We start from the raw sequence: 12,972 nt of genomic DNA, 5'->3' as shown, positions 1-12,972 counted from the left end.
AAGAAGTGCCCACGCATTCCACCTGTGGCCAGGAAGGAAAACCACGTCCCTCAACTGCTATTGGAGGTAAAGGTGATGCTCAAGAAAGGTGCCATCGAGCTCGTCCCCAAGAGGCTCTGGGGCTTCGGAGTATACTCAAGGTATTTCCTCGTCGGAAAGATGGCAGGCGGTTGGCGCTCCATCCTGGACCTACGTCGGTTGAACAGATACATCAAGGCACAGAAGTTCAGGATGGTCACCCTCCAGCACGTACTGGGTCAGCCGAAGGAGGGCGACTTCCTATCGTTGTTGGACCTGGGGGATGCTTACTTCCACATCCCCATTCTAAAAGGACACCGAAAGTTCCTCAGATTCGTAGTCCAGGGACGTTACTACGAATTCAGAGCTCTGCCTTTCGGATTGAAGTCGGCACCCAGGGTGTTCACCAAGTGCCTAGCACCGGTGGCGGTGCGGCTGCGCCTGCAGGGGATCCATGTCTACCCCTACCTGGATGATTGGCTCATCCGCGCAAAGACAAGAGAACTTGCCGTCGAGCACACAGTGAGGACCGTCCGCCTACTCACGGAGTTGGGATTCTCCTTCAACTATCCCAAATCCCACCTGGACCCGTTGCAGGTGGCACTGTTTCTGGGAGCGAAGCTCAATACAGTGCAGCGATTATCGTCGCAGTCGGAGGAGAGGACGAAAGCCATCTTGGCCAAGGTGTAGCGCCTGCTAGCCACAGACGTGGCCAAGGTGAGGTCCATCAAGTCCCTCCTCGGAATGATGTCCTCATGCATCTACCTAGTATGCCTGTGCAAACTACGGATGCGTCCTCTACAGGAGTTCCTCGACGCCCGCTGGATTCAGACGGCGGGCAGCTTCGAAGACAAGATTCCGCTCAACAAGGTCTTCTTTCGAGCGATTCGGTAGTGGGGCACCCGTGCACACCTCACGGCAGGCACGGACTTTCAGACCCCGGCGTATCAGGAGATGGTGACGACGGACGCCTCCCTGGAAGGATGGGGCACGCACACGGTCTTCTCCACGCAAGAGGCCTGTGGCTTCCGGAGGAGAGGCCTCTCCACATCAACATTCTGGAGCTCAGAGCCGTGTTCTGAGCACTCAACTCGTTCCTCCCGTCCCTCAAGGGAAAGGTGGTGAGGATTTTCACCGACAACACCACCTCGATGTTCTACATCCAGAAGCAGGGAGGCACCAGATCCCCAGCCCTATCCAAGGAGGCCCAGGATCTGTGGCACTGGGCCGTCGCCCAGGGGATGTTTCTGGTTCCTTTCCATCTGGCAGGAATGAAAAACACCATCGCCGACTCACTCAGCAGGGAGCTGCGCTCGTGCCACGAGTGGGAACTACGACAGGATCAGGTGGATCGGCTTTTCCGACAATGGGGACAACCCCAGATCGATCTGTTCGCGACGGCGACGAACTCCAAGTGCCAGAGGTTCGCCAGCAGGTTTCCCCAGCCGAGGAGCATGGGCGATGCTTTCTCGTTCCCCTGGGATGGCCTGTTCCTGTATGCGTTCCCTCCGTTGCCGTTGCTGCTCCGTCTCATCAACCAACTCAAGAGGTCCCGGTGCAAGATGATCCTCGTCGCACCGGCGTGGCCGAGACAGATCTGGTTCCCGGACCTTCTGGACCTGTCAGCGTCCCCACCAGTCACACTGTCGATGGACGCGGATCTTCTCTCCAGAGAGGGAGGCGCCATCCTTCATCATGACCCAGAGTCGCCGAACTTGCAGGCCTGGCTTCTGCAGCACTAGAGTTTGGATGGTACAATATCCTGGCTGAGTGCAGAGAGGTTCTTGAAAAGGCCAGGGCGTCCTCAACTCTCAAGTGCTACGGATATAAGTGGAAGAGGTTCTCTGTCTGGTGCAGGGCACAGAGGATTAACCCTCTACGGATTACGGCCCCTCAAGTGTTGCCGTACCTGCTGTCGCTGGCCAAGGCTGGACTGGCTCACGCCTCCATCAAGATACATTTGGCGGCGATCTCCCGATACACCAGAACTACAAGACGGGCGTCGTTGTGGTCTCATCGCCTGGTGAAGGGATTTATGAAGGGACTATTTCAATCTTTCCTGCCGGTGAAGGCACCTGCCCCGGCGTGGGAGCTCAACGTGGTGCTGACCAGGCTTATGGGGGCCCCATTCGAGCCTATGCATTCGGCGCCGTTGAAGTCCCGGTCGTGGAAGACAGCATTTCCCGTGGCCATCATCTCCGCACGACGAGTGGGAGAGATCCAGGCCCTATCTTGCAAGCCTCCATACTTGACTTTTCACGAAACGAGGGTGGTGCTGAGGACGCACCCCTCCTTTATGCCCAAGGTGCCGTCGGACTTCCACCTCAATGAGCCCTTGGTGTTGCCAGTTTTCTTCCCGTGGCCTTCGTCGCAGGCTGAGAGGACTCTGCACTCGCTGGACGTAGCTAGAACGCTGAAGTTCTACGTGGACCGCACAAAGCGTTTTCGGTGACATCACAGCTGTTTGTGAACTTTGGACCTGTGAATCAAGGGAAGGCTCTCTCGAAGGCTTCCATTTCCAGATGGCTCTCCGGATGCATCATGCACTGTCACCGGTTGTCAAACCGACCGCTGCCTGGCCGTCCGAGTGCCCATTCGACCAGAGCGATCGCTGCTACCACGGCGTTCCTGTCTGGTGTGCCCCTGCTGGACATCTGCAGGGCTGCTACGTGGAGGTCGACGCACACCTTCACAAGATTCTACTGCGTCGATCGGGACTCCAGGGAGGAGTCCAGGGTCGGCCAAGCAGTGCTGCGCAACCTGTTCGCTTAAGGTGAGCCTGGTGAGGAGGTAAGAGATGCTTAACGGTGAGTTGTTGTATTGCTTAATGTTGAGCCTGTTGCCACCTCTCCTGGTTGTGCATGTGTATACTGCTATGTATTCTTATATTCATGAGCATGTGAATCCATGCCAGACCCCATGCTGGAGAAGGAACAAGTTACTTACCAGTAACTGTTGTTCTCCATCATGGATCTGGAATGGATTCACATGCGAACCCCCCCTCCTTCCCCTCGGCGGCTCTTCACTTGGTCATACTGCCACTTTACGTGCTAACAAATCTGAGGATGGCTGCCAGTGGAGGGTCTTAGGGAGAGGGCAGTCATTGGTTGGGGGCAGTATTACCAAGAGATCAGTGATTGGTTACTACTAAGAAAGACAGATCAGAAACGAAACTGATACTGATTTTTTTCTTTACCGAGGATTCCCAGCCTGACGACAGGGAATATTCATGAGCATGTTAATCCATGCCAGACCCATGCTGGAGAACAACAGTTACAGGTAAGTAACTTGTTCCTTGCTCTTCACAGAGGGATTCACCTGCTAGACATATTTCGGGTAGCAACTTGGGAATCTGTACAGACCTTCACAAAACACTGTCACCTCAACACTGGGTGAAAAGAAAGCGTGTGTGGGATGATTTGGGCACTAAGGGTTTCTTGAGTAGAGGGTTTTCCTAACACACTTCCACATCCTTATGACATTCTGTATAGCTGTGGGAGTCTTTCAAAGATTAGCAATCTCTGGGAGGAATGTATCCATTAGAAGATCAGGTTATTTACATTTGGTCATTTTCTTTCTGGTGATCTAATACCTTTCAGAGATTCCTCATTACCAACCCCTCTAAAGAACGCTTGTAAGACCATTTCTTGTTTTCTGTGGGGCACTTCTGAGCACTTGACTTGCAGCACAAAAGGGGCACAGGATTCGGGATTGTGCCAGCCGTGGACCACACGGCTCCACCTTATGGCTGTTGAAAAACTTTCCAGGCCTAAATGCTTCTAGATAATATTTCAAAGATGAGTCTGTGGGAATAATTGTAGTATCCACCAGAAAGAACCTTACCATAGGTAAGTAACTACTTCTCCATACACGCCTTATCTTGGTCCTTTTCTGTTACCCTTACAGTCAGTCTCAAATGTTCAAATCATACTTCGCATTCCCACTTTAAGAAATGTATTCATATGATCTATGAAATGTCATTCTTTGTTGCTCTTCATTCAGGAAATAATGATGACGAAGTATGAAATGTCGAAACTCCAATGATGATGGCAGCGAGGAGCTGTGCGAAACGCACAGAGAAACCTGTGTTTGAGCTATGCCAGGATATGCTTTATACTGACAGTTCAATCATTGGGATGAGTGAAGATGACCTTCCAGGTCATGAACAATTTCACACCGGATTTAGAACGTCATTTTTCCTTTACTTCATTATCCAAGTAGAGGATACACAAGCTGATGTTCGTTGGAAGTGTTATTTACTTAATTACAGTTTTATTTTTTGTCTTTTCTCATGCAAATGTTAATGATTTTCAGAAAATGCATGGGGAGGTGTTTGCACAGATTCTGTTGCTCGTTTGTTTCCTTTACATGGTTGGAACAAGCACTCTGTTCCCGGATGCACTATTGATGGTTTTTTTGCTTTCTTTGCAGTGGTGTGGGAGACATCAGGGTTAGTTTTATATTTAGCATTATTTTGCACGCTCATAAATGTGAATGAATTGTATGGAAGTCTTATGAAAATGACCTGATGGCAGTGCGATGTGTGAGAAAGAGGAAGGTTAAAATGGATTCCAAAGTGTAGTTTCAAAGGCTTTGAAGGACCCTAGATTTTGCTGGCGCATCCTCTGCTTTTGGCTCACCATTGAACTGCTTGCACATGATGGGTAGTGAGGAGCCTGGCTAAAGTGTATTTATTTTTATTTTATTACATTTTAAGTGTTGTTTTGTAGTTCATTCAGGTCATCATCAATGATTATTTTCGGTAAAGCGGTCACAATGCACCTATTATGAAGGTGGGCAGAGGCTAAGCTATTGCTCGCTCCACTGGTACATGTTCTTTTCCTATCCTGTCTATATGCCGCCCACCTGGTATTTCTGAAACAAATTCCAAAGCCTTTTTTTCCTGGGGGCACAGGACCCCAATTGGTGACTTTAGGGAACTTACTGCCCCAGTTGTCTCACTGCTGTGACCCCTTCTGGGGCACCTTTCCTCATCCTGAGTGAGCTCTGTGAAGTCTCCTCACTCGCACGCAGCCACACGCAAAGGACAGGGTGGAAGATTAATTTCCTGCTGCCCTACAGTCCTGAGGTATTGGGTGCCACTTTTTGTATGATGAGAACATCAGCAGTCCTTCTTGTTTCCCAAGAACAGGGCGTGCTCATGTCTTTGCGAGACTGGTCACTACACCTTGGTAGAATCTGATTTATACCTTTCATTCTGTTCTAATAGTGTTTGATGTGATCGGATGATTAGATGCTGAAAAGGATTCCTTGTCTTCAAAGGCCCTGTATATTCAGTTGACCAGATCTTGGTCTAAGAGGGACGGCTTTGTATTAAAGTGACGATAGTCTTTCAACCACTGTCTATCTCTAGCCAATTGTGGACAAGGCACTTGAGAAGATAAAGTTGAACTTAACTAGGAAAATATGTAATTTAGCAGTCATTTGCTGCTCATCAAAAATGTTAATTGTGTCCATTGCATAATAAATTATGCTAAATAGTCTCCTCCCTGTGCAAGGCTCTAGCTACAGTGTAGCACAGTTAATGTCCCCCTTCATTTATTTTTTGTTGGAAATATTGATACATTTTCCATTCATTCAGTAATGTGAGCTGAATTATGTATAAATGCTGATTCATTTGTACACTCCTACTCTGGTACTCTCCCTCATCTGGAAATTAAACATGGTGTTGAAGCGTTGACCCAAAACTCATTTGAACCTATATGCACATAAACTGTAAAATATACAATTAAAAAGTTGTCCTCTTGCCCATCACGTCTATGAGATTCAAGTTTCGGGCAAGCCTTCTTTTGCGTCTCTTTAATAAATCTTTAACAAGATTTTACCAAAACGTATGAAGTATTTTCAACTAAATTAATAGTTCTTGACGAGAGCCTTACAATGATAATGGGGAAGATATGTTTCACAAATAGTTCAGGGATTATCGTCAAATGGAAAGCCCGATGAGAACCACACATACTTTTTTTTGTGAGTTTTAATCCTAAATCAATGGATCAGACAGCGACAAGTTTAATACAATATGTCTTTCTTGTGGCTTGTTTGTTTTGTGTGTGATGAATTTACTACAGTTTTGTGTCCTTGGGTTATCCACAAACGGCATCTCTCTGACTGACATTACATGGTAATGCAATACACCCGGAAGACGCACAAAATGTTATGTAATAATACATTACTTGTGACTGCACATTATTATGTGTGTTGTCAGCAGCAACATATGCGCCCACTTGATTCCATTTGTATGGCTTTCATTTGGTCATCAATGCTGTTCTGGAGTCATCCAATGAGCAAGGAGGAGCTGGGGACTGACTGTTTAGGGTTCTTAGATAACACTGTAGTTTGCCACTCGCTCACAGAAGCCACACATTGGAATCCATTTTGCCAGAGATTGCAGGTTTTCCCATGTCTAGGGTGAGTAGCTGGTCCAGTTCGGTATGTTTCTTTGCATTAATACCTATATGCTTGTCTTTCTAATTGTTTGGGGGAGACTAAATGTACAGAAATCTGAAGAGAAAAACAGGACTGGATGAGATACTCATCCTTAAAATGAGACAGCTTGTGAGCCCCGTTATGAAGTCCTATTTAAGCCATAATACCACGCTGGCGTGTGATAACCAACCAAAGGCAAGCTGATAGGAGACTAATTCTGGCAAAATTGGTGTTTTCTATGTGAATTGATATGAAATGTGAATGTTATCCAAAAGACCAATGTGACTTTAACACTACGGTATCTCTTTACTTGTGCTACAGAAGTAGAGTTCCCAACAGAGCCTTGAAGTGCCTTGTGTGTGAAACGCATTAGCACCTGTTTAGTAAACCTGCACATGCTTGAGTTGTGTGACTAAACTTTCTTTTTCAGCCTTGGTCGTCTTGGCTTTTGGACTCCAGGATGCATTCCGAGCCATTACTGGGAGAATGAAGTATGCCTGACCAATTTGATCGGCGTGCAGGCCCTATCATACATGTCTCGAGTTTGCTAACAATGCTAAGTAGGAAGTGCCACAACTCACAAAAATAAGATCAGAAGTCACGTTAATTGTTGAGTCTGCAGTTTTAGAATCTACCTGTGGACATATTGATTTTCCGGCCATTTATAAGATCCTTCCCCTCAGCTAGACTGTTAGGTCTTGAGTATGACCTCGAAAAGTATGATACACAGCTGCTAGCGACAAAGTTAACGTACTGTTAAAGCTTTTGGTCCGAGGACAGGAATATCATTTGGTAGTTTCCTCATCAAATAGAGTACAATAATATTTACGAGGGAAGAGTCCGAGAATTCTTGTTGCCATGTCTTAAATGAAATACAGGTTTCCCATCAATATATAAAAGCCTTCATTTAATACTTAACCGGAGACTTCAGAGAGTATTGCAATTTCAAAGGCCACAAGTAATGGGTACGAAGAACGGTTTCATGTAATTGCTTTGTATTATTTTCTAAATGTAATTTTATTTTAAAGTGTAAACCAAGCTTGGTGCGACAACACAGCTGCACAATGGAAGGTGGCACCAAAAGAAAGAAAGTCCAGTCGCGGAATAGGTGGGAGTATTCAGCATAAATGATAGTATGGGACTAAAGTATTTTTCAGGCAAAACCATACAGAACCGACTCAGGGCTTCATAGCATGGTGAAGCATTTAAACATAGTGACAGGGTTCCAATTTGTGAACGTGCTTGTGTTGTAAGGTGGGATAGCGGTGAAGTGGAACCGCTAGCTCAATTGAGGCAAAGTATTGTAATAGCAAGTGTATCTTGAATTTTGCCCTGAAGTCTTGGAAAGACAGAGTTATGTGCATGTCATTCCAGAGTCTGAAAAACATAGCTGGAGAATGCTGATCTCCTGGAATAATTTGTTTTTGCATAATGGGACTCTAGTCTTTGCAACGTGTGGCTGTGTCTAGTCCAGAGGTAGGTGGTAGGTTTATCAGCTAAGTAGCCTCTAAGTTGATTGCCTTACAGATGATATAGCATGTTCTAGGATGGTGAACCAGTGCAGCTGCTCCTGGAGCAGAGGGGGTGTAGTGTGCTTGATTGAGTTTCCTTGGGACTTTGCTCAGGTGGGTGGCAGCATAGAGCATAGCCTTTAGTAGAGAGATGGTGATGTTATTGACACAACTTGAAAAGTGTTTTGACACAACTTGAAAAGTGTATTGCGACCATGAATGTTGTACAAAAGGTATAACATATAAACATTTAAAGTTGTATCACCCTATGGCAGCGGTCTGCAATCTTTGACTCTCCTGATGTTTTGGACTACAACTTGCATCAGCTGTAGACAGGTTATTTAATAGGGAAGAATCATGGGATTTGTAGTCCAAAATATCTGGAGAGCCCTATCTTGTAGCACCCTCGTCTATGGATTATTTTTTCCACGAGCAATGCATTATTTACCATAGGATTACTTGCTGAAGACCTCCAAAACTGGCTGCGAAACAAATTGTGACTGAACTCCATTTGAATTGGTGCACTCAGAAAATGCTTTGAAGACTTCTTTAAATGTGCTTTCTAGATTTGTGTATTTTGACCTACTCAAATTCAGTTGGGCAAGATCCCACACAGGCCAAGCACAGTCTTTTTTGTATTGCCTAGCTGCAGGACAAATGAGGTACAGTGAAAAGCCAACAACCTTTTTCAGTACTCAGATTAGTATTAAAAAGAAACAAATGTTGCCCTTGAAGGCAGTGTTGTTATTCCAGTTCGTCGTCTAATTTTCTACAAAATGTTAAAATTAGTCTCTCACTTATCATGTTTACAGTTTGCATGAATCGTGATTGCCTACTATAGTTGCACTGAACTAGATTTTAGTTTAGTAAATGCAGATACCAAGGTTTTACTCTCTGCATTTTGAGGATTCTATCTTTGAAAACACTGCCATTTCAAGCTTTGCTGAGTATACTTTCTCAGAGTAGCGTTGAACCCCAAGCTGCAGCCCTGGAATTATGGTACACCTGAGTTGATAGAGGGTTTCCCTACAATTTCATTAAACTATTTCCACCACATGTGTAGGGCTTATACATCATTTCAGTGTTTCTTTTATGTCTATGGTTAAGCACTACCATGTTTTTACTTCCAATCATTCCCCTGAGCTGCACCCAGTTCAGTGTTTCACTATAAAAGCTATATCACCTCTATGCATCCCAAACAACATTTGACAGTATATGATATAACTAATAAACGTACGTCGACCTGTGTAGCTGTATGTCAGCCACAAAGCATAATCCTTGCCATGGCAGAGTATTACTTATAAGCACATATTTGAATTTGACTCTCATAAGACAGCCACAGCACATACCTCTCCTTAGTCTGAACCACCAAACGTTATTCTCAGTTGACAATAGAAGTAGGCATGAGGAGTTTAAAGGTTGGGATCATGCTTTTAAGTCTTGAACTGCCAGAAAACCCCCTTCTTTCATGCCCACAATTGTGGCACATCTGATAATTCTCTATTTTTGCAGCGGAAGTGACAGTGACCTTGTGTACGCATCCGAAGAAAGTGTGTTGACAATGGGACTTGGAATTGAGGAAAGGGGGACATTTGTGAAAGTATCTTTTCCTGGAGCAATATTAAAAGATGTGCCTGCTGAACAATTAGTATGGTGGGGAAAGAGAGAGGGCAGGAATCCTAAAAAACTAGGCATGCCTCCCTGGTGTGGATCTATAAATAAATTTGGGGGGAGCAAGGGTGCGGGTGTTGTGGCCCGTTTTTCCTCTTTATTGAAGCCCAGGAGGGCCACCGTATCCTCAGAGGGGAGGCCTCGCCCCCTCCCTACATCAACTCCTCATTATCCCTGCAGGGCAGGAAGCCCGCGGGGGAGCAAGGGCGCAGGTGTTGCGTGCCCGTACGGTGTTCGGCACCTGGAGGGAGAGGTGTGAAAGTCAGGCCAGCCCGAAAAAGCACGAAAAAGAAAAAGGTTTCTGTGAACCCTGTATGCTGGTGGCCGCATGGGGACCAACCCTGTTGGACTGGACTAGACCGGGACCGGTCTCCGAGGTGAGCCAGCTAGCAACTGTGGTGCACCTATAGTGTGGGGAGGGCCCACGGTGGGGGAAGGGCACGGTGTTTGGTGCCGCAGGTCGCCCGTGGAGAGGGGCAATTCCCTGTGTTGGTTGTCGGACGGGGGAGGGGGGAATCAGTGCAGACGAGTGTTTTGCACCTGTGACTGTTTCTCAATAGGTGTAGAGCCTGTAAAGTTTGTTGGGTTTTTACACAGCAATTAAGCTCAGTCTTCTTGGCCAGCTCTGAGGGATTTCGTCATGTCCTTACTAAAGTCCTTGAGGTCCTTTAAGGGCCATGCTGTGCAAAGGAAACTGGCCAGCTCTATGCCATCCACCCCGCCCATGTTCTGTTACGAGTCTGCCTCTAATGTCTCCAAGTGTACCCTAGCGCGAAAGCTCCTGGCTGTTAAGAGAAGAAGTCAACTGTGAGCAACAGACAAAGCAAAGACCCATATCTCGGTTCCCCCGTGCCCTGATATTGACCCTGCATACCGAGGGTCCATCCACACCATGGAGGGCATGAAAGCACCCACACCAGGAACCCAATGTGGGGGGGAACCCTCCAGTAATTTAGCTAGCGTCCCAAGTCTGAACCACGTAGACACTTCTTGTCAAGAAACTTTGCCTGCCGCCATTGGGAACCCATATGCTTTGCCTTCGGCCAATAAATCTGGCACTGGCCTAGTGGGGGCTTGTGATGTGTTAGTCCTCCCACCTGCATCCCTGGCACCTCTTGTCCATAGCAGGACCTACTCTCGACTGTCCTCCCCCAGTCACTGTTGTTGCCACTCTGGATCAAATGGACACAGAAATTGTTGGAGCAACTGAAGATAAGCTCCCGCCCAGTCCCATCTGCAGCTCCTGGAGCGAGAACCTACTTGCAACGATCTCAGGGTCCAGTTCCTTTCTTCACTTAACCCCATTTAGGGCCCTCAAGTCCACCACACACAGCAGTTATCCCCCCTCTGCTCCATCATGAAAGGAGGTGCACACTGTCGGAAGCTGCCCCTGTGCACATGTGCTCTCTGAACTAGCAGCCATTAAAGAACTGCTTCTGGTACTGATTGATGCGCAGGGGAGGAGTGGGGAGGGGAAGGGTGGAGTGAACTCGTTGGGGGAGTCTACCAGCATACATCATGTTGGAATGGGACCCAATCCCCCACAGCAACCTTTGAACACTGCACCCTTCGAAAGGACTGTCCATGCATTTTTGAGCCCTACTCCGGATGACCAGTCGATGCACCCCGACGCTGATAGGGGACACCCCACTGGGTGTATCAAGTCAACTCTGCTGGCGGATTGTCCACCAAGCTTCCTGATGATCAATCCACTTAGGGAGGGAGGGATTGGAGTATGTGGCTATTGTTTAAGGGTGCGCAGCCCCAAGAGTCATGTATATGGGGGGCAAAGAACTGCTACTGTTTTCCTGAATGGGGTACCTAAGCTGCCTGTGGGCAGGTGAGAACCAAGGGGATGCCCTTTCCAATAAATCTCTCCACTGGCTTCGTACATTTGGGAATTGTCCCTTTGTGGCCAGGGAAGCTATGGTGGGGTGTGTTAGATTGGCCGACGAGGGTACAAACCCCTCCGATTCTGTTAAACTGTTTTTCAGGAATGATCTAATGGCCAGGGAAGTCCTGAGAAGATCTGAGGTCTATAGGTGGGCCCCGTATATTGGGATTGCAATCAGCTTTCTCCCCGATCTGGGTGCTGTTGCTCCCCCTTGGACTGTCACCCATAGTAATGTCCTGTCTGGAGCAAATTGTACACCTCTAGGGAAAAAGGCCTGCGGTGGGTTGTGACTGAGTGCCAAGTGTGGGTTATCAGTCTTGTGACTCTCTGGACTAGTAATGGGACAATGTGGGATGTAATTGGGACCTTATGGGTGACTCTTTTCTCCCTCCCAGTACCTTCTGATCTATTGTATTTGGATATGGAGCATAGATTGTAATTCCTTTTATGTGTTGTGATTTTGTTTTTCTTGTGTTTGATGGATTTTTGAAATCCGAATAAACTTGTTTGGCTGACTGAAATAAATGACCAATGTATACATCCCTGTTACCTAAGCAGGAACAGACAATAACTTAAGTATAATGAACCATGGCAGAGAAAAAATAGAAAATCCAGTACATAATAAAATCAGCAAAAAAGAGAAGCTGGCTGAGGGCTAGGCATTATAGATGGTTTATAATAAGCTCTTGCATTGGTCTGCTTGATCTTCAGACTTGAGAAGTGAAGAGGTATATACTTTTATTGTAACTGTAAGACTTTATGTATGTATTGCCTTTATCTTTGCCGTTGTTGGCACAGAGATCTCTAGGTATTGTAGTAAAATGGCATGTCAGTCTCTATTGTACACTAATGGTTCTAAGAAATGTGAGTTTGTACATTTCATTTTCTTCGTTTTGCTTGCCACTTTAGAAGTGTTTAGCAATGATGCTTCAATTAAGGGATCTGTTTTTATTAAATTGGTGTTTGACCTAAATGATGACTGTTTAGTTCTTAGATTTTGTGTTCACAAAGCGTCCTTATTTATTTCCATTGATTTCCAAGTGAGTACAGTTAATTAAATGTCACTCCACAATATAATAGTACACACAGGCAGCTACTCCAAATGTTTACAATGAACACAGTTTTCAGCAAAACTATTGGGCAGTAAAAAACAGATGAAGCATATTGAGTACACTGCCAGCCGCTACTAATTACAGGGGGGGAATAAATGCTAAAGGGTTTATTCTTATCTGCACATTCCTATTGAAAATATGAAATATTCTATTATATAGAACCATGCCAACAAAAATTGTATAGTAATCCCTTGGTTTTATAGTATGTCTCATGTGATATATTGCACCATGTTCGAAGCTATCATATATATATATATATATATATATATATATATATATATATATATATATATATAGCCCTGCTGTTTGAAAGTACATT

The 12,972-nt window shown here is 46.0% G+C and overlaps 1 protein-coding gene across 3 annotated transcripts in view; it reads left to right on the top strand.

Moving 5' to 3' along the window:
- The window catches only part of TMEM87B (transmembrane protein 87B), a 919,680-nt gene extending 907,166 nt beyond the window's left edge, over window positions 1-12,514 (top strand). For all 3 annotated transcript variants that reach the window (XM_069607836.1, XM_069607835.1, XM_069607834.1), the window contains one exon: window positions 4,021-12,514. In XM_069607836.1, coding sequence (XP_069463937.1) covers window positions 4,021-4,062 — 42 coding nt within the window. In that variant the 3' untranslated portion in view covers window positions 4,063-12,514. The remainder of the gene's footprint in view (window positions 1-4,020) is intronic.
- Window positions 12,515-12,972: the final 458 nt, after the last annotated feature.

This window comes from Ambystoma mexicanum, chromosome 4q (genome assembly GCF_040938575.1).
Source record: "Ambystoma mexicanum isolate Mex_15411 chromosome 4q, UKY_AmexF1_1, whole genome shotgun sequence".
In the NCBI taxonomy this organism is placed as follows: domain Eukaryota; kingdom Metazoa; phylum Chordata; class Amphibia; order Caudata; family Ambystomatidae; genus Ambystoma; species Ambystoma mexicanum.
The sequence above is the reverse complement of the archived record's forward strand: the minus strand, read 5'-3'. Positions and strand labels throughout refer to the sequence as shown.